The sequence below is a fragment of the Empidonax traillii genome, unplaced genomic scaffold, assembly GCF_003031625.1.
Source record: "Empidonax traillii isolate 1590-97213 ecotype Southwest subspecies unplaced genomic scaffold, ASM303162v1 scaffold1486:size102971, whole genome shotgun sequence".
Lineage (NCBI taxonomy): Eukaryota > Metazoa > Chordata > Aves > Passeriformes > Tyrannidae > Empidonax > Empidonax traillii.
Window position 1 is genome coordinate 29378 of NW_020956679.1, and position 19060 is coordinate 48437.

General features: G+C 42.9%; 2 protein-coding genes across 2 annotated transcripts in view; one reads left to right on the plus strand and one right to left on the minus strand.

Annotated features, from left to right (window-relative positions):
- The window catches only part of LOC114070233 (GPI ethanolamine phosphate transferase 1-like), a gene marked incomplete at its 3' end in the record, with an annotated part of 45327 nt that extends 27836 nt beyond the window's left edge, over positions 1–17491 (minus strand). Inside the window, exons 1-2 of the mRNA XM_027907495.1 lie at positions 17449–17491; positions 2223–2477 (exon numbers count right to left, since the gene is read on the minus strand). Of these exons, the coding sequence (XP_027763296.1) occupies positions 2223–2449 (227 nt within the window). The remainder of the gene's footprint in view (positions 1–2222; positions 2478–17448) is intronic.
- Positions 17492–17921: 430 nt separating this feature from the next.
- The window catches only part of RELCH (RAB11 binding and LisH domain, coiled-coil and HEAT repeat containing), a gene marked incomplete at its 3' end in the record, with an annotated part of 54898 nt that continues 53759 nt past the window's right edge, over positions 17922–19060 (plus strand). The window contains exon 1 of the mRNA XM_027907496.1: positions 17922–18442. Coding sequence (XP_027763297.1) covers positions 17962–18442 — 481 coding nt within the window. The remainder of the gene's footprint in view (positions 18443–19060) is intronic.

Consider the following 19060-nt stretch of genomic DNA (forward strand, 5'->3'; position numbering starts at 1 on the left):
ACTGAAAAAAATTAATTTCCTTGACAGCATAAACATTAGCTACCCATAATAACAATGATGAATATTAATATGATAGAGTAATACGGCTGAAACATGACAGGCAAGGAAGAAAACATCTTCCCTGAAATCACCACCACAGCAATTCAGACCGCCTACTATTCCTCACAGCTATCACAACACTGCTGAAAAACAGATTTTTCAAGAATATTTGTAAAAGACTAGATACTTGGCATTATATCATCTAGCAATCTGCTTCAAGCCTAACAGATATTTATTTTTAATTTCATGTACCTAATAAAATTTTGCTTCTATTTATAGCACATTGCTACAAGAAGGGTTCTTGCTCCTTTAAAGACAATCTTACCACATTAACAACACAGTAGTTCCCCAAGTGCTCCACCTGGATAAGATTAGTAATCTGGATGTTATGTTGCCTACTACTATAAAGTGGATAAGGGACTGAACACTTAGGAATGAATGTGCAAAACCAGTAAACTTGATACTAAATTGCATATACTTGGAGTTAATATTATTGGAAAAGGAATGTTCAGACAGCAATAACTTGGCATTATAAAAAAGGAAACACTTCCAGAAACCAACATCTGATCTTGTCAACTTGTTTACAATGTTAACTTATGAAAGTTATGTAGCTTAAAGGTTTGGTGACAAAGCACTGAGCCTCTTGCTTCGAAATTGTGGCAGCTCATGCAATGGATCTGAAGATATGCTCTGGGCTCCGCATTTCAGAAAGTGCAACATGCCACATGTTTTTTCTTTTCATCCTCTCTCACACAAACATGTTCACACAAGAATAATACAGATGGCACTTCAAACCTCTACTGGCATTTTCTTCCATTCAGTGACCTGCCAGCATCTTTGCTTGTTACAAGATAGTTCTTCTCCTCCATTCACCCACGTACCTTCAGCACTGGTGACAATGTTTTACTTCTACAGACTCTGAAAGAGAAAGTCTCTAACTACACAAACAAGGTGAAGCAGAGACAACAAAAGTGCCAACTTTCCAGCATTAGACTAGCCAACACATCGTTTAACTTCTTTCTAGATAGGCACAATAATGCTGAATGGCTTGAACTTAAAAACTCAAACCATTTAATGGCAAAAATACCCACTTTAACTCTTTCCTGGACACCAACCCACCATTGCTGCTACTGATGGGGACATTTCAGCATTCACACCTTGATGCTGTTGGTTGATGCTGGAAAAGACCAACAGTTTTACTGCTAAGAAAAGAAACTGTTCTGAAATAGGTGTGAAGTCCACTGCTAAAAGACAAGTCCCACTGATGTGTCTGACATCTGCCAGTGGCAGAGAGCACTTCAGTGGCAGAAGCAGGTATAAGTAAGCTCACATAAGCTGGCGAGCACTGCAGCAAGGACCCCTCAGATTTCTTTACTACTTTTGCAGTAGTGGACTGCAAAAGCCCTAGCAGCTTCAGATATTTGATTATTTGGGTTTGCTCTGATATTCAAGTCAGACCAGTGCTATTACACAAAAGTAGTCTTATTTAATACTGTCTTTCTTTTTAGGCTAAGAAATTATTTGTCTTACAATCAAATAATTATCTCGATACAAGGAAACTGGGAAACTTAATGAAAATTGGTTCTAAGCATGCAAGGCTATGACTTTTTGGCAGGATTTATTTTTCACAACCTTAAACCAAATCACCCCCTTAAGCAATCAGACACATACTAGGGAGCACAAGGGAGGCAGTAAGGTCAGGGATGCAGGAAGGGTGGAATAAAGAGGAGGTGGCAGCCTGCTGTTAGATCCATTCAGGACATCTCTTAATCACTCCTTAAAAAGCTTAGAGTTAGAAGACGAGCACGTTAATGAACTACTACTCTTAAACTGAACATCCAGGAAGCAGTTAAATTAACGCCTGTCAGGCTTCAGAATTGACACCATGCTGATGTGAACGGAGAAAGTTCACACTCCTCTCAGTTACTGGCTATCTGTAGTGTGCAGGGGACAATATTGACTCAATTTACAGTGCTCCTGCTTTAGCAGCTTTCCTGACAAGGGACACCAACTCAAACTCACGCAGAGTGTAACTCTAAAGTTTGTCACTTCAAAGGCAGAGGGAAGGCAGTATTCAAGCCACCACAGTTTCCGTCATTCTTCTTGTTCTCTTTTTGACATTACACAGAGTTGCCCTCAGAAGCGAAATCTCGTGGATCAGTAGAGTTTTCAGATGGACTTACCGCAGGTAAGGTGCCTGGGGTGTGCCATTGCTGTTCAATTCATAGAGTGAATCTGCTCGCAGACCATCAGCAACAAAGAGTACGAGACGTTTTGCTGGAGGTGGCAGTGGAGTCTGCTGAGGGGTCATTCCATGGACCAGGGGAGAGCTGAAGTAGATGTCAAAAATGGAGACCAAGAACACACAATGCACAAGGAGACCAGCGAGTATGAAGATTGGTATATTCATGGCAACAGCTGGCTGGCAAAGTCCAACACTAAGAAGGAGTGAGAAAAATAAAGTGAGGCAGATGAGACTTATCAGAATCAGTATTTATTTCAGTTGTTATGGAATGTGAGTGCAACAATAGCAGTCATCACCCAGGATCCACAATCAGTTTCTGTTTCCAACAAGCTTTTCCCCCAGAAGTTTTGGTCAAAAGCCACTGCATGACTAATTCAGATTTTCAGAGAGCCATTATGTCTCAGCAACTCATCTCTGGTTTTTACTGGTTAATTAGATGGCTTCAAAGGACCACTAAATCAAGTCAGTTTGTTTTGTGACCTACATCAGCGACAGAAGACTCAGACAACACAAAGTCTCCATGAACATACTACCCTCTACTGGCTAGTTGCACAACAGAGTTGAAGTCTGTTCAGGCAAATGAGAGCCAGACAGCTAGAGAAAGCCACCCTATAGCAAATATCCATCCAATACTGCTTTTCTTCCCAAGTTCGCTATCAAATCTGGGCTCGTTATATTCTGTCTAGAAACAGAAACCTTCTTTTAAAAAGAACAAAGACACTGTGCTGAAAGCAGAACGCTATTCCTCTTTTAAAACAGGTGACAAAAGCACAACAGCTGCAGAATTGTTTCAGGGATAATTATATTCCCTTTCTGAATGTTTTGTGGTTTGTTTTTTTTTTCTGCCCTGTCATCATCTGATGTCAGATTAGGGATACAAATATGCTTAATAACAGGTACACTGGAAATGTACGTTTGCCAAGTGTACTGTGGGGTTCAGGCGATGCCTACTGCAGGTAAATATGTATATTGGCTGAGGTAAGTGTGGGATTTAAGCTGGAACGAGGCTTAGTTCTGACAAAGTACTGTTAGTGCCGTCCAAGCTGTTAACTTAGTTATTTAAATATCAGCTAATTATCAACCTTAACAAAACAGTACCTCCACTCATCAATTTAGAAACATATGTTCCTAACAGCCTGGAAGGTTCAGATTACCTATGTAAATACACACCTCTCTCTAAAAGAAACACCTTGTTAAGAATCCACTTAGTGCTTCTAAATGACAGTATACATATTATCTTGTTACTTACAGAATTCCAGTGGCTGAACAGACACAGGCAGCCACCAAATGGTAAGACTATTACTTTTATCAAATAAGGATAAAAGGCTTCAATACCAAATTAACTTTCACTCTGACCAAAACTCTGAAAGATTCTTCTTAAAATATTTTTTTTAAAGGCCAGGAAAACCAGAGGAAAAAAAGAACATACTAATAAAGATTTGAAAGTTAATATATAATATTACTTACTAATCAAAAGAAAGTTCAGATCTGTATACAACTTAACCATAACTTCTAATTTCACCCATTTTCCTTACTGAAACACAGATGCAACAACCCTAATTCAAAACACTTCTATAGTGATTTCTCATTTGAGAGTTTTGGAGAGAACACCACATAACAAAATAGAGATAACTTAATACAACATCTCAAAGAGACATGCAATAGTCACATTTAAGTGATCAAACAAAAACTTTTAGTTAATCAGGAACTTACATGCTTCTGTGTCTACAAGTGAGATTCCAAGAGAGACTTGGGATATCTGTAAATATCACTTTGTCTATTTTTAAGTATTCAGGGTTCCTGCATCAATTTAAATATATGAAATCACAATCACAGAAATACCACTAAGTTCAATGCAAGACCTCATTTTATTCAATCAGTTTTATTTTCCATAGGGCTTTTTCTTTTGATGTAGTTGTGCTTGATAAGAGAATCCAAACTATTCACGCCTTAAACTGATGAGACTAAACACCCTACTAAACAAAGCAGTCAATTCTATCAGGTACTTGTTGCATACTCCCAGTGCTACAGTTCTATAGCTTAACATATTCTATGATCTTCTAATTACAGTATTACTAACAAAATCTGTTTTCTGCATTAGCTATTTCTCTTTGCTTTAACTCTCCCAAGGCCTCAGTCCTTGCTTGCAGCAAAGGAGTGCAGTCAACACAATTCAAGTTTAATGCTGTCTTAGACTATAGTATCTATGGAATTAATAAAAAAAAAAAAAAAAAAAAAAAAGGATACTTTCTTTTGCAACCAGTTTGACTACACTACACTAGACTATTCATCTGGGCCCAAAATATCCAACCACTTACCCCCATCATGGGATTTCCAGACAGGCAGCTCCCAGAGCTGTGCTTTTGCCACATCCCTCACAGCCGCTCCTTCTGCCTCTGGCTTAGCCTTACACTGTTCCTTTAATGCCTGACTTTGTGTGTTATCACTGTGGCATAACATCGTGAAAAGTATTCCATCCTTAAGCTTACAAATACTTTCCCACAGATATAAAGGGCTTGGAAAGCTCCTAATTGCATTCAGCTCATTGTCAGAATGGCACCTTACGCCCTTTCCTAATTAAAGTCTGGCTTGCAACCTACTAAGCCACTAAGGTGTTGCCAAGGAGCACTCATCTGTGGATAGAGAGGCACCAGTGATCTTCTACACCTTTTATCTTGATCAAGTTACCACTAAACTTGGTCCTTGCCAGCCCAAAGTGCTTGAAGTTCATTTAAGACAGTTGTTTTGTGAAATATATCCTCTTGAGACACCAGAAGTACCCGAGAAGAACAAAACATTTCCAGTAACTGGTATTCAATGGAAAAGGAAGTTCTTTATCACTGCCTAGGTTCCTCTGGGACTTCCAAACCAAAGCACCCATTATATCCCTGTAGGACAAACACCCAAGACCAGGAATCTTTTTCTTCCCCCTTTGTGGTTTTGCATCACCATTTGACAGGCTAGTTTGAAGCCAAGTCTGAACCTGCCAGTCCAACACGGAATCCAGAAGCTGAACAGGATCTCATAGGTGTTTTGACAGGCCTGTCAGCATTATCAGGAGCTGCAAATGGAAGCACTGGTATCAAACTCCTTGGGGCTCAATGGCCTTTGGCATGTTTTTCTGGTTGGGAAGCAGCTAACCCAGTAAAAATTGGGCACATTCCTCAAACCATTTTGGTACAGAGAAAGCAGAGCTACCACTGTGTATGTATCTGTCCCACCAGGAAACACGCTTCTATGGCCAGTCTTCACGAACGAAGATCCGGGGAAGGTCTTTTACACCTTCCAGCCTGCGCATTGGATATTTTAGGTGAGACACAGTGTGCGCGGAACTGAGCCCACCCTTTAATCCTGAGGTTCATCTGCCGGGGCCAAGAGAGCTTGGACGGTGGCAGCGAGGTCCTCAGGACGTAGATGGATTGCCTTACAGGGCTAATGAGCTCCATCTGCCCGGGGAGGGGCCCCGACCGGGAATCGAACCCGGGCCTCGGCGGTGACAGCGCCTCATCCTTAACCACTAGACCACCAGGGGCTCCCAAGGAAACATGCTTATCTATATACTATTTCTCTGTGTCTCACACGAGATACAGAAAAGAAACCCATCTTCTACAGGATAATACACAACAAAAAAAAGTCCTTTAACTTTCTCCTCCCTCAGTTAGAGAGGTCATAATGAGCAAATTTCTCTGTGCAGCCCAGTGCTTGACTGTTTAAGGCAGAAATCTCGCAAGGCATGGATATAAGAAGGATAACCATTTCAATAACAATTTCTTGCTCACAAGGAAAAAATAACCAGGATAAAAGGGAAAAGTGGATTAAACACTAGTTTATAAGAAAAAGCAAAAGCCAAAGCCTGTTGAGAGAAGAAAAATAGAGATATATTAAACACACACAATTTTGAGCATGAGGAGCCAGATGTATTTATTAGTAGTGACAAAACATCCCTGCCCTCAGGTGCCTGACCATACAAAATGTGGATAAACAAACTGTCACTTGAAAATATATCTTACATCTTTCTGTCAAGAAAACTTAAACCAAGTATATCTCAATATTTTTGTGTTCTGTAATATTTTCTCAGGCAATCCCTTAGCAAGTGATTTAGAGCACTACCTTCCACAGTCCTTATTCTCACAAAGCAAAACACAAACTTTGCTCAAATTTTAACTGCATTATTCTACTTAATTCTGTTAAGCCATTGCCTATTACATCAAGAGGAGACAGAGAAGCTCCTAGTCGTGTAGGTAAAAAGAGTACATTGCAACCTCTTTGTCACATGCCATTTCTTACTGTCCATCCAAATACATCAATTGTTATAACAGAATCCTAGAATCCTAATAAAGGTAGCCAAATCACCTGCTCTATAGACTCAGCCCAACTAGTAAGGTATATATCAGACTCAGATTTATTCTATCTGTGGTTTTCCCCTTCTGTCATCATCTCTTAAACTCAATACAGAGCCAATAATGATACTGTCCAACCTCCAGCATGTCAGAACTTAAACTATTCTAATAAAATAGTTTTTGTTCAAATAATTTGGAGTCAACAACACAAAGCTGGTGTGAATTCTTCAATGAAGACCCTTTTCAGATCCTTAGCTGGAAAGTACTAAAGATCCACTAAGCCTCTCATTGCCTGTTAAATGAGAGTTGTTCACATGAACAGTTCAAGTAGAAAATTAGCACCACCCTGGTGATGCCGATGGGCTTCAGCAGACTTCAGAGCTTCTCACTTTATTGGATGTTGTACCTGAGCAGAGACGAGATCAAGAACACACAGGGGAGCGATTGAACTGAGAGACTGCAAGGCAGAACCCGAGGACACCCTTCTGAAGAGTCTAGGAGATTAAAGAAAGAAAAGCAGCAAGGACCTTCTGACTCCAATTAATTACTTTTCCAGAATAAAGTGATACACAGATTAGAGAAGGGTTTTTTGGTAGTACTCTCCCCTCACACTGAATTCTCAGAGAGAAAGTTCAGCTCCCAGTTGGTGGCAGAGTGGATGAAGGGATTCTTTCTTTCTTTGTATTTGCACCCACCAAAACAATATCCAAAACTCCTATCAGCTGTGAGTGCCTCACCAACAGCTGTGTCAGCGCACGGACTAAAACACCCACACTGTGATGGTGGCAGGGGAGCAAGAGAGCTGCAATGAGCCACCTAAGCACAACCATCAGACAAGAAGCAGGCAGTTATTTCTTCACATGAGCTTTTCCCTCTTTTCAAGCTGATCCATAACTTCCTGATTTTTTTTTTTTAACCTTCTTTTTGACTCACGCCATAGAAACTACATCCACAGCCTCAGGTTGGATCAGGTCCCTCAGCGCTGAACAGGAAGGCTGACATAATTAAATGCAGCACACATTTTCCCCAAGTAATCCACATCTAAGATGCATCCCCTCTGAAGTTATAATCTCTCAGCATTATTTATAAGGCAAAGAAAACCAGACTTGTACTGCAATACAATACAGTTCTTCATAAGAAATGTAACATTTCGCTTTTATATTTTTCTTTCTAAAATATGCAATAAAACATACACAAAATACTGCATGGAATACGCCCCACTGGCAGGAATATTTTGTTAAGGACAATAAAGTGTCAAGACAGGGAGCTCAAGATACATTAGTCATTTCTTTTAGAGGAACCATGCTTCACTAATAGTGTCGAGTCTGTTGATTAAGATGAAGAAAATCCATTGGAAATGCATTTTCAATAAGCATCAATGGGCTTGGTAAGCATCTTTTACAGAAAAGAGCAATAGACAGGAATGCCTGCTGTGTTTCTTTCTGACTAATATACTTTTCAGCTAAACAGGGTTGTGCATTTTGTAATTTAAACTGTCGAAGTAGTGACTGCACAATTTGTCCATCCATAAAAAATGATGCTTTTCCTTAGGGCAGAAGAGCAAAATGGAAGTTGTGCGGTCTAACTGACAGTACTGTGCATGGTATGGCAGCTATACAACATCTAAGATGGTGTTAGCAGGCCCTACCCTACGCTTTTACTAATTAAGATTTTTAAAGAGTTATACTAGTCAAGAAATGCAACCAAGTCCTTCCTGCTGCCACAGCACATACACCTACTGACTGCACAAGACTGTAATTTATCCAAGACCATACAAGACACTGACTGTAACTGATACAAGAGATTTGCCAGCCAGTCTCTGAGTAACTCTCCCTCGCATCTTTACACACCTCCTAACATAAGAAACCCAAAATTCTCATCTTGACTTCATTGAGGAATCAGTTTATGAAGAGGGAAAATGATAAAGTCTCTTTTCCTCTTCTCCAAAATTTCATTTTCTTTCTCTATTGGACCACAACATGCTCTGCCAGACAATGAAACTGCAGCTAGAGTATTTCCACTTGCTTTGGCACTAAAGTAGCTTTCGTAATTCACAGCCATCTCTTTAAAATTATTTTACGTTCAACATCTTCACTGAGCATTTTAGAGATTATAATAACAAATGACAACTGTTTTAAATTTTAAATGTGGTTCAGTAAAGCACATCCAAACCTGAGGCAAAGAGCTCAAAGAATATTTAATTTTCTTTTTAACATCACTTGATAATCAAAATTACTCTGCCTGCCTAGAAAAGTCTCTCTTGCCAAAACTTTCTCGGGAGAAATTTGACTATGGCCTGTAAAGCACCAATAAAACATTGTGTCCTAGTACTTGAACATACTGAAAATCAGTCACCCCAATGCCAGCCTATGCAATATTCTCTGAATTATCCTTAAACACGGGAAATTGTATCCGCAAGTCTCCCAGGCAAAAAAATCCACACCTGAGAACAATACTGCCAATAGGACAGCGTTGATAAAGAGAACAAGGGCACTTCTTTAAGAAATGATGACCACTTTGAGGTATGAAAAGAAAACAAGAGCATCAGCCTTAAGTATCACTTGTCAACCAAGTGGAGATAGAATAAAGAGTAGAAATTCAGCAAAATTACATCTGCTCAGTGTGCAGCCAGCTAGAAATTCAGAACTTGGAAAAAGCAAAACCCAACAACAAGAAACTCTGAGTGGTCTTGCTGTGAATTAGCTATTTCACTGTGTAACAGTACTTGGCGGGGGGGGGGGGGCTATGCCTGTTTTCAGAAGGTATTTTCAAATCCTCCACATATTGCTTGATTTCCAAGTCATTCAGCAATATTCTATCAGCAAGTCTTCTTCAAGTACTATTGTTCTACAACTTAACATCATATTTTCATCTCAATATAGATAGTTTCATTCTTTTTTGTGCTACCAAAAGTAGCAGATTTTCTCAGTTTTCTCTATTCTTGTGGGGGGAAAAAAATTTTTTTTTTCCTATCACTGTCTTTTTCTTACCCTGTTTGGAGATTTTGTAGACAGATCTTTCATATTAAATGTTTTATGGCACACTTTTGGGGAAAGAACATCATCCTGAGAGTGTGTAACAGAATGCATCCCACCAATTTTCACAGGTGCCAGGGTCAAGGGACAAGTGGCACTTAGGAGAACACAAGTACATGGGAGATAGTTTGCCACAGCAGTCTTGCTGTCTCATTGGAGCCCTCCCTGACAAACCAAGGCCAAAGGCCCTCTGAGATATTTTAAAGACATTTGCAATAAAACTACGGAATAAACCACAAGTATCAATACAAGGGCAGTTCTGCCCTTTAATAATAAGAGGGGCAAGGATCAAACTTTTTGAAGACATACAGCAAATATTAATGCAGAGTATACAGGGAAGAGGATGCAAAAAAAGAAAAACTTTCAACTTCATTGCTTTGCAAAATCAGTTTGCAAATGTATTATGCATACATATAGAGAAAAAAAAAAAACACTCTTGAACAAAAAACACCCTAAACAGTGCTTAAAGTATGTTCCATTGAAGCTAGTCTGAATCAGGAGGGTTTAAAAAAGCTGACAGAAGCTGTTTTTCCTTTATTAAGTCACACTTGCTTATTGATATAAAGCACTACAAATCAAAAAGAATTATGTCAAGTAGTAACAAGCCACATCTGCTGAATCTTATACATAAGCCTCTGAATGTCAATTTGCCAATAGCTTCATTTTGAAGGAAGAAAAAAAAAAAAGAGCCACAAGACAACCTTCCAAGCATACACTAATACTTTCATAGAAGGCATACAGCAGTCAAATAATCAATTTGTAGATTTCCACCCTTTCAAAAGCCTTTTTTTTTTTTTTTTTTTTTAAATAAAAGAACTTTGGAGCTTTTGAGTTTGAAAGTTGAATACTATTCAATTGGCTAGCAGGATTTTTATTTTATATACCTACACCTGCCAGACTTCAGCTCACAACAAAGCTGATGCAGAGAGAGGCAAGTTAAATTTTCCCACTGAGAACAAAAACTCACTTAAGGCCTGAGTTGAAGGCACACCAGGAAAGCAATCCCAGTCGGAGATGCATTACACGCCACACCCCGGGGGCTGTGTAAGGGCGGAGGGGGCAATGCCCGGTGCCCCCCGGGACCCGCAGCCCGGCGCTCTCCAGGGTCCTGCAACGCTCTGGGCACCACGGCAGAGCCAGTCCCTGGGAAATCCCAACGTTGAAACAGGTTGTCAGGAAGTACCTCTTCAACATAAAGAAATGAGGGGTAAGAAAAAAATTCCAATTCCTTTAATTACCGAAAGAAATGAGCCATTAAAAAGAATAGCAGTAGTCAAGTTGTAACATGCAGAAAAGCACTAAGAAGGATGGATTATATCCCCTTCAAAAGAGCATTCAAGTACTCAAGTAGTAATGTAAGCACATACAATATTTGTCCAAGGATATCTTGAGACATAAGACACAAAGCTCACTCAGCTTACAAGTTACTGCAGCCTGAAACACTGATATTCACTTTAGAACAAAGTTCTCTTTGCTCTTACATCAACCTCTACTAAGCAAGTAATTAACATGCATTAGCATTTATGATATATCAACGCGTAAACAACCACTGAAACCCTGTGAGCTTACATTAGTTATTATGACAAATCCAAGCCACTTTTCATTTGTATAAGACACCTTTACTTTTCAGCTGCTGACTCACTCTAATAATTACTAGAGCCAGGAAATTATTCCTGAAAACAATCAGTATTCTGCCTCTTTGCAATATGGGGCACTGCTGATTTAAAGCAGCACTTGAACTGTTTTGACAAATGAACGGCAGTAGATTAATTGTAGGGAAAAAAAAATGCTTAGAGAGCAAGGAAAAAAACAGCTAGAGAGAGACTCGGAAACTCAGAGAACACAGATAGGCAGCATTTCTCTGGTTCTCATTCACATCTTCTCCCACCTCCAAAATGGAGAATCATTTGTAGTTCCCTGATCTCTCTACTGGCAAAAGAGGGGAGTGGATCTGATAGAGAGAAGATTCCAAAGAGATGACAATTCTATTGTGAGACAGGCACCAAAATCAGCTTAATGTCAAGAAGATGAAGTATACCTGACTTAGTATCTGCTCTCAGGGAGCACACAAGCAGCTAGTTTTGAGGTGACAGGAAAAATCTATTATTTGTGTATCAGTTATTTACTTGTACACTACCATCTATAAAAATCTGCTTGTAACTAAAAGCATATTTTCAAAAATAATTAGGACCAGCAAGGCAAATATATTTTATCAGGTATTTTATACAAAAATGGCTGTCATGGGAGCAGCAGTTAAAAGAACAAGAGGTCTTCACAGTCACAAATATTGCAAGGAGAACCACGCCAGCACAGCTGCAGACAGGTGTCCCCTCCTCTTCTGCTCCTGCCCACTTATTCCCATGCCAAGTCTCTTCCTTAGTCTGGCACAGCCATCTGTACAACTTTATAGTCAATCATTCTGGAGAATGAATTCAACTGAAAATAACATAAAGAAAAAAAAAAGGAAGAAAGAGCAAAGATGACTTTGCTGTAGTTTAGTTCCCTAAATTCCCAAAACAAACCTCTGTGATGGCACCAGGACAGGACTGCATCTCCTCCCAACAGTGCTATCTCAGCATGTTCAAAGCATGTCCTTAGATTCCTTCATTCCCTGAAGCCTGCATCTCACACTAGTTGTAGTCAGCAGGCCATATAAAGAAAATAGGTGGATTTTTATGGTTTTACCCCAAAACTGTGAAAGTACTAAATTGAAGAGGAATAATGTGAAGTAGACAAGCCCAAAAAGCATAGAGCAGTGGCATGGGGTTAGCATAGCAGCATTGCTGCAAGTTGGCCCATGTTTCTGCTGTGATAGGAAGGTCAATAAGATGTTTTCAATGTCAAGCCTTAATTGTCTTGACCTCCACAAAGTTTCGATAAAAGACACCTTAAATTCAGGCAAAACAGCATGTCATTTGAACTTGTACCTTTGGACCTTAGAACTCAAGAACAACTTTATAGCCTAGACTGTTTTCCTACTTCACTCGGTGCACTATCTCCCTTCCCCACCACGAGGCAGGGCAAGGCACAACATCTCAGAGGGATCTGTTACCCTCTAGGAGAGCTTTCTGGACAGCCTACATTTCACACAACACACTCCATCTTTCAGGCTAAGGTGAGCAAAGCCCAAGCAATTCAACACTCAAGTGTTTATGGTGTCACAAAAGGTCGCATTTTGATTTGCAATTTATGTCTCCTCACTCAACCATAACAGCATTTTTTCCATCTGTTCATTCTCACAAAAACATAAATACATGCATAATGAAGCTTGAACAAGTTTTCTAAAATAGTTCTTAGGCTCTGAGTGTGTTTGCTCACTCTGTTTTTCATGGCAGACTTTCAAATATTCACTGTTCACAGCAACGCTTCAAAAGAGCAGTTTTGGAGGTAGAAAAACACAGCCAAACTTGAATTCAAAGTGATCTTGGGAGTTTGTTTTGTTTAATTTAGGTCCTTAGCTGATTTCATGGGTCATTATCACATTTTTAGTGAGGCTGAAAATATTTCTGAGAGCCCCCTCACATTGCTGTACTACTTTTACTTAAAATCTCAATTTAACAAACACTTTTTAAGTCAGTTTCTCGGAGCTACATGTGTAGGTAACACACAAGTTAACTACTGATACAGGCTACTCTCATTAAGAAACATACTCTTAAAGCTGGAACAGACAGATACAGTTTCAGAGAGATGGCAGAGGATCCTTAAGCACAAGCTACCAACATTATGAGTCTCAGTATTTGCATTATTCAGTTCCTGCAGAATTATCAAAATATTTTTGAGCTTAGAGAGTTTACAAAGCACCAAAGTTCATTTTTTAAGGTCTGAGGGCAAACATAAAAATCATAACTTCCTTTAGGTTTCTTTTGAAAGGGGGTAAAAGTTAGTCTTAAATAAACATGTATAGACAAAGATTCTTTCAGGAAGCTCAGTTTTAGAAGAAAACTTGAGCAAGAGTTGGCAGAACGCACAGATCAGCATTATTTTAAAGTAGAAATCAGATTTGCCTCCATTATTTTGTTCCCTGTGCCTTGATTGAGATTCAAATCAGACAAAAAAAAAAAAACCAAAATCAAACAAACAAACCCAAACAAACAAACAAAAACCAAAACGACCCTACTTCACTGTAGGATTCATTAGAACACATTATTTCATACATGTCAAGTATTCAGCACAGAAATAAACCAATATGTAGCAAATAGAATTACTCTAAAAGAAATTAATCTTGCCTTTAGAAGCTGAAACAGAAAACCCCTTATAGCTTGAGTCAAACTGCATGTTCAGTCACAGCGAGAGCAGCTGACGCTGCGCCGCAGTAGCACAGAAAGAAAGCACAATTTACACACCCATGACCCCACCAAATAGCAGAGGGAACCTGAAACTGGTCATGTTTAAGTTCATCAAACTTTGAACCATTAGCTCAAGATTTTACACTCCTATTGATATGAACACAGTAAAAGCCAAGGCTGATTTTTTTTCTACTTCCTTTCCATCTCAGGAACCATAACTTTAAAAATTAATATAAAAACCAAACATGCACAGACTAAAAAAACTGCTTATACACTACCTCCGCCAAAAATCTCCTAAGATCTTTATTCTACGAGCCCCTTGGATTTTGGGTACTCAGCTTTCCACAATGTATTTTGGTATGCTGTTCTTCAGACACAGAACCCAAATCCTTTAAAAGTTAGAAGGAAACACCAACTCCAGTAAGAGACAAAGCAGCTTGATGAACAATCTGCCTCCCTTAGAATGACTACTGAATAAATTAGGTAAAAATTAATTTGCAGTTGTCTGCCTCATGTAGACCTGTATAAAGACATGTATATAATGCTTTATTTCCAGAACTCATGCATCTTATTCTGCCTCACACATCCTCCATGGCACTAGACTATCAGGTTTTATTTTCAGGTTTCTAAAAGCAATAGCCCTTTGGTACCTAAGAAACTGTTTAAAGCAAGTTGTCAGAAGCACATTTTTCTACCTACACTCTGGATACACATTTTAGCTATGTTAGCTTTGTCCCAGTCATCCATAAATTATTTTGGAGCAACTGAGCAACATGTGCAAATGTTTCAGTTGTTTCATAAACCCAAACAAGCCTCTTCCAAAGTACTGAAACAAAGAATACTTTTACACTATTTTCAGTGCAGAAGAGAGAAAAAAAAGTTAGTTAGTCCTTACAGTAACAGCACACTGAAGTCGGCAGAAATGAGTTTCTTTAAAAAAAAAGGTAGAACTGATCGTTTTGACTCCCCTCAGGGTAACCCTTCCCTGTAATCGAGTCACATGCGAGCACTCCCCATCGTCACCAGAGGCCGCTGCAGGACACCGGCAGGGCTTTCCCTCCATCCTTTATAAAGGAAGAGCCACAACACCAGACTAGGCTTTTAACAAGCCCGTACTGAACATGCTGTTCCTCCAGGGAGGAAAGGAAAAAGCAGAAAGTTTCTTTAAGGATTCCTAATTCCACCGGAGCAGCAACAGTAAAATATTTTTGTTCTTATTCTTACTGTGATCCCACTCGAATTTCAACACAGCACCATTTTACTTTATGTCACAACCAGTTCGTGCTCTGCCACTCAACTCTTTTTGTATATCAACAACATAAAACAATAAGGTAGTGATAAAATGCAAAGGTTTTTTTGGGACAGGATGCAAAATAGATCATGCTATTTACGAAAAAATTATGCAAATCTGAACCAGAAGGAAAGCACCGGTCTTTTACGGCACACCACCGTGTGAATGGAAGAGTTCGCAGTCAGCACTCAACAGCGCTTTTAGGTCTCCATATTGCTGCAAAACGTTCCCACTATTCTACTATCAAGAGTTCAGCCCCAGTAAGTAATTTCTAATGAATCAGCTGTACACAGAGCGCCCATTAGTGGGAATGGAACATTATTTTAAAGAAGCAAAACAGAAACCAATGCTAGCCTTGTTCCGCATCATTTTTAATGAGCTGAGCTTCCTTCAGTAGCAAACGCTACCTGTAGCTACACTCTGACTTGGAGTTTCTCATCAGGCAACACACAAAGTAACCACTTCATATCAGCTTTTCAAGAGCGGTAACTTCAAGCTTCCAGATGCATAACTTGATAGAATCATAGAGCCTTTAAGGTTAGAAAAGACCTCTAAGGTCATTGAGTCCAACCATTAACCCTGCACTGCCAAGTCCACTACTAAACCACGTTCCTAAGTGCCACATTCACATATCTTCTGAATGCTTCCAGGGATGGTGATCCCACCACTTCCCTGGGCAGCTTGCTTAAATGCCTGGCCACCCTTTCAGTGAATTAATTTTTACTAATATCCAATCTAACAGATATTATAAAAAATTCAATGGTACAACTTGAAGTCACTTCCTTTCCTCCTATTGCTTGTTACCTGGGAGAAGAGGCCAACCCACACCTTGCTACAACCTCCTCTCAGGTAGTTGTAGAGAGCAATAAGCTCTTTCCTGAACCTCTTTTTCTCCCAGCTAAACACCCCCAGCTTCCTGAGCCACTCCTCACCAGACTTGTGCTCCAGATGCTTCACCAGCTCCATTGCCCTTCTCTGGACATGCTCCAGCACCTCAACGTCTTTCTTATAGTGAGGGGCCCAGAACTTAACACAAGATTTGAGGTGCAGCCTCACCAGTGCCAAGTACAAGGGGATGATCACTGCCCTGCTCCTGCTGGTCACACTGTTTTTGATACAAGCCAGGATGCCACCTGGGCACACAGCTGGCTCATGTTCAGCTGCCAACCTCCAGTCACCTGGGACTTGTCCACTTAGTCAGGACTGTGATAAATGATTCAAAGTGACTTGGTGAGCTCTTCTGCCATATCCCTCAGTACCCTTGGGTGGATCCCATCTGGCCCCATAGACTTGTGAGTGTCTAAGCAATGTAGCAGGTCAGTTACACATTTTCTCATGAATTACTGGAGGATTCTACTGCCTGTTCCTGTTTTCTGGCTCAAGGGTCTGTGTATCCTGAGGGTAACTGGCTTTATTATTAAAGACTGAGGCAAAGAAGGCATTCTGTGCATCAGACTTTTCCTCAACCTTTAGGACTGTTTCCCCTTGAATCCCATAAAGGGTGAAGAGTCTCTTTAGCCCTCCTTTTGTTGCTGACGTATTTGTAAACAGGTATTGTTGTCTCTTATAGCAGTAGCCAGGTTAAGTTCTCACTGGGTTCTGGCCCTTCTCATTTTCTCCTTGCATAACCTCACAACATCCCCGTAGTCCTCCCAGGTTGCCAAACCCTTCTTCCAAAGGCCATAAACTTACTACCCACCTGTGCTCCTGGGTACTAATGGCCTCCCTGACCCCAGGCCCATGAGGCACACCTGACGCTGGGCGATGGCTCTCACGCCCACTGAATCAATTAGGTCGGAAAAGACCTCTGAGATCATTGAGTCCAACCGGTGACCGAACACCACCACACCAACTAGCCCATGGCACCAAGTGCTATATCCAGTATTTCCTTAAACACCTCCAGGGACGGTGACTCCACCCGCGCCCCGGGCCCACTCCAATGTCCAAGCAGCTGTCCAAGCAGAGCGCTGCTTTCCCCGGGAAGCCCCACGCTGTCCCGGCCGGCACGGGGCCAAGCCGAGTCCCGAACCCCTCGCGTCCCGGCAGCGGGCTGTGAAGCCGCCGTGCTCTCTGCGGAGCGGCCAAAGCTCTCCGGTGGCCGTGAGGCGCAGCCGGTACGCACCGCCTCGCCCAAGGACCGGCCCCGGTTGGAGCGGGGGATCCACCGCCCCTTCCCGCGAGAAGCGCCGCGGGCGCACGCGCCACAACTCACTCCTCTGCCCGTCCGTGAATACCGGGCACTTCCGCTTCCGCCCGGCCCCAGGTACGCCTCAGGCCACGCCCCAACCGGGGACTGTCACGATGCCCCCGCCCCTTACTATGGTCACGCCCCTAAATTGTAGTCCCGCCTCTCGGTTGTGACGTCTCCCCTCGGCACCGCCCTCCCTCTCCTCGGGCCCCGCCTGCGGCGGAGGGGGCGGGTCCGGCCGCCGGGGCGCCTCTCGTGGTTGGCCGGCGGGAGCTCTCGCGAGCGTTGCGATCCGGAAGCGGCAGTGGGGCGGTGGGAGGCGGCGGGCGGGGGTAGTTGCTGCGGCCGCCGGTGGCGGCAGCGCCCGCAGCAGCATCGGCAGGAGCATCCCAATCACCACCATCATCACCACCATCACAGGGGAGCGGCAGCGGCCTCGGCCCCGGCCCCGCCAGGAGGGGCGGCGGCGGCGGCGGCCCCGCGCAGGCTTAGCCGAGGCATCACCCCGGCGTCGGTCGCGCCGCGCCGGGCTGTAAGATGGCGGCAGCGGCGGCGGGCGGGGGCGGCGGCAGCGTGAACCCCTTCCTCAGCGACTCCGAGGAGGACGAGCCCGAGGAGGCGCGGGCCGGCGGCGGCAGCAGCAGCAGCACCGAGCCGGGCGGGCCCGCGTACCCGCAGCCGCCGGCGGAGGCGGCGGGGAGCCCCGAGGAGCTGCCGGGGCTGCGAGCGGCGGCGCCGGGCGATGCTGCCGCGGGGGCGGGGGAGCCGTCGCGGGTGCCGATGGACGCGATAGCGGCGCAGCTGCTGCGGGACCAGCTCTTGCTGACGGCGCTGGAGCTGCACACGGAGCTGCTGGAGAGCGGCCGGGAGCTGCCCCGGCTCCGCGACTTCTTCTCCAACCCGGGCAACTTCGAGCGGCAGAGCGGCACGCCGCCCGCCGGCGGGGCCCTGGGCAGCCTGGGCAGCGGTAGCGGGCTCGGGGGAGCCGGCGGCAGGGAGCCCGGGGCCGGGCAGCTCAGTAAGTGACCCCGGCGCGGGGGTGGGGGGCGTACTGGGCCGGGCGGGGATGGCTCTCGGTGCCGCCGGGCGGCCGGGAAAGGCGTTTGGCATCGCTCCTGGTTCCAGTCATTCCTTGCTTTCTGAAAGACGGGGCTGGGGGAGACTGTAGGAGCGGGGTGGCCCAGGGCTGCCAGAGCTGGCGTTACCCTGGTCCCGCAGGCGTGGTTTGTTCGAGTACCGTACCCCTGCGGATGTCACGAGTGTTTGCTAAATGTGGAAGAAATGCAAAGAGATGATAATTTCAGCTTTGATTCTTAGCGGTGTCTTCAGTGCCTACTGCCAAGAGATAAGTCTATACGGCGCTAGGAGAAAGAGAGGGCTGTTAAGCCATGACTGCTGCATTTAAAGTCTAAAAACTGTCAACAATGGGGTGTGAGATGTAAAAACGGGTGCCAGCGTGTTATTTCTGCTGATGCGTCCAAAGAGAGGTCTGAGTTTCACAGGTCTTGCACAACTAATACAGTGTTTCCTATAATTAATGCTGGCGTGTTTACCAAGTGCATCCAGTCTTTGTCTCACCATGTTGGGATTTGCAGATAGGGCCCAATAAATAAACTCGGTTGATACAACTTCAGGG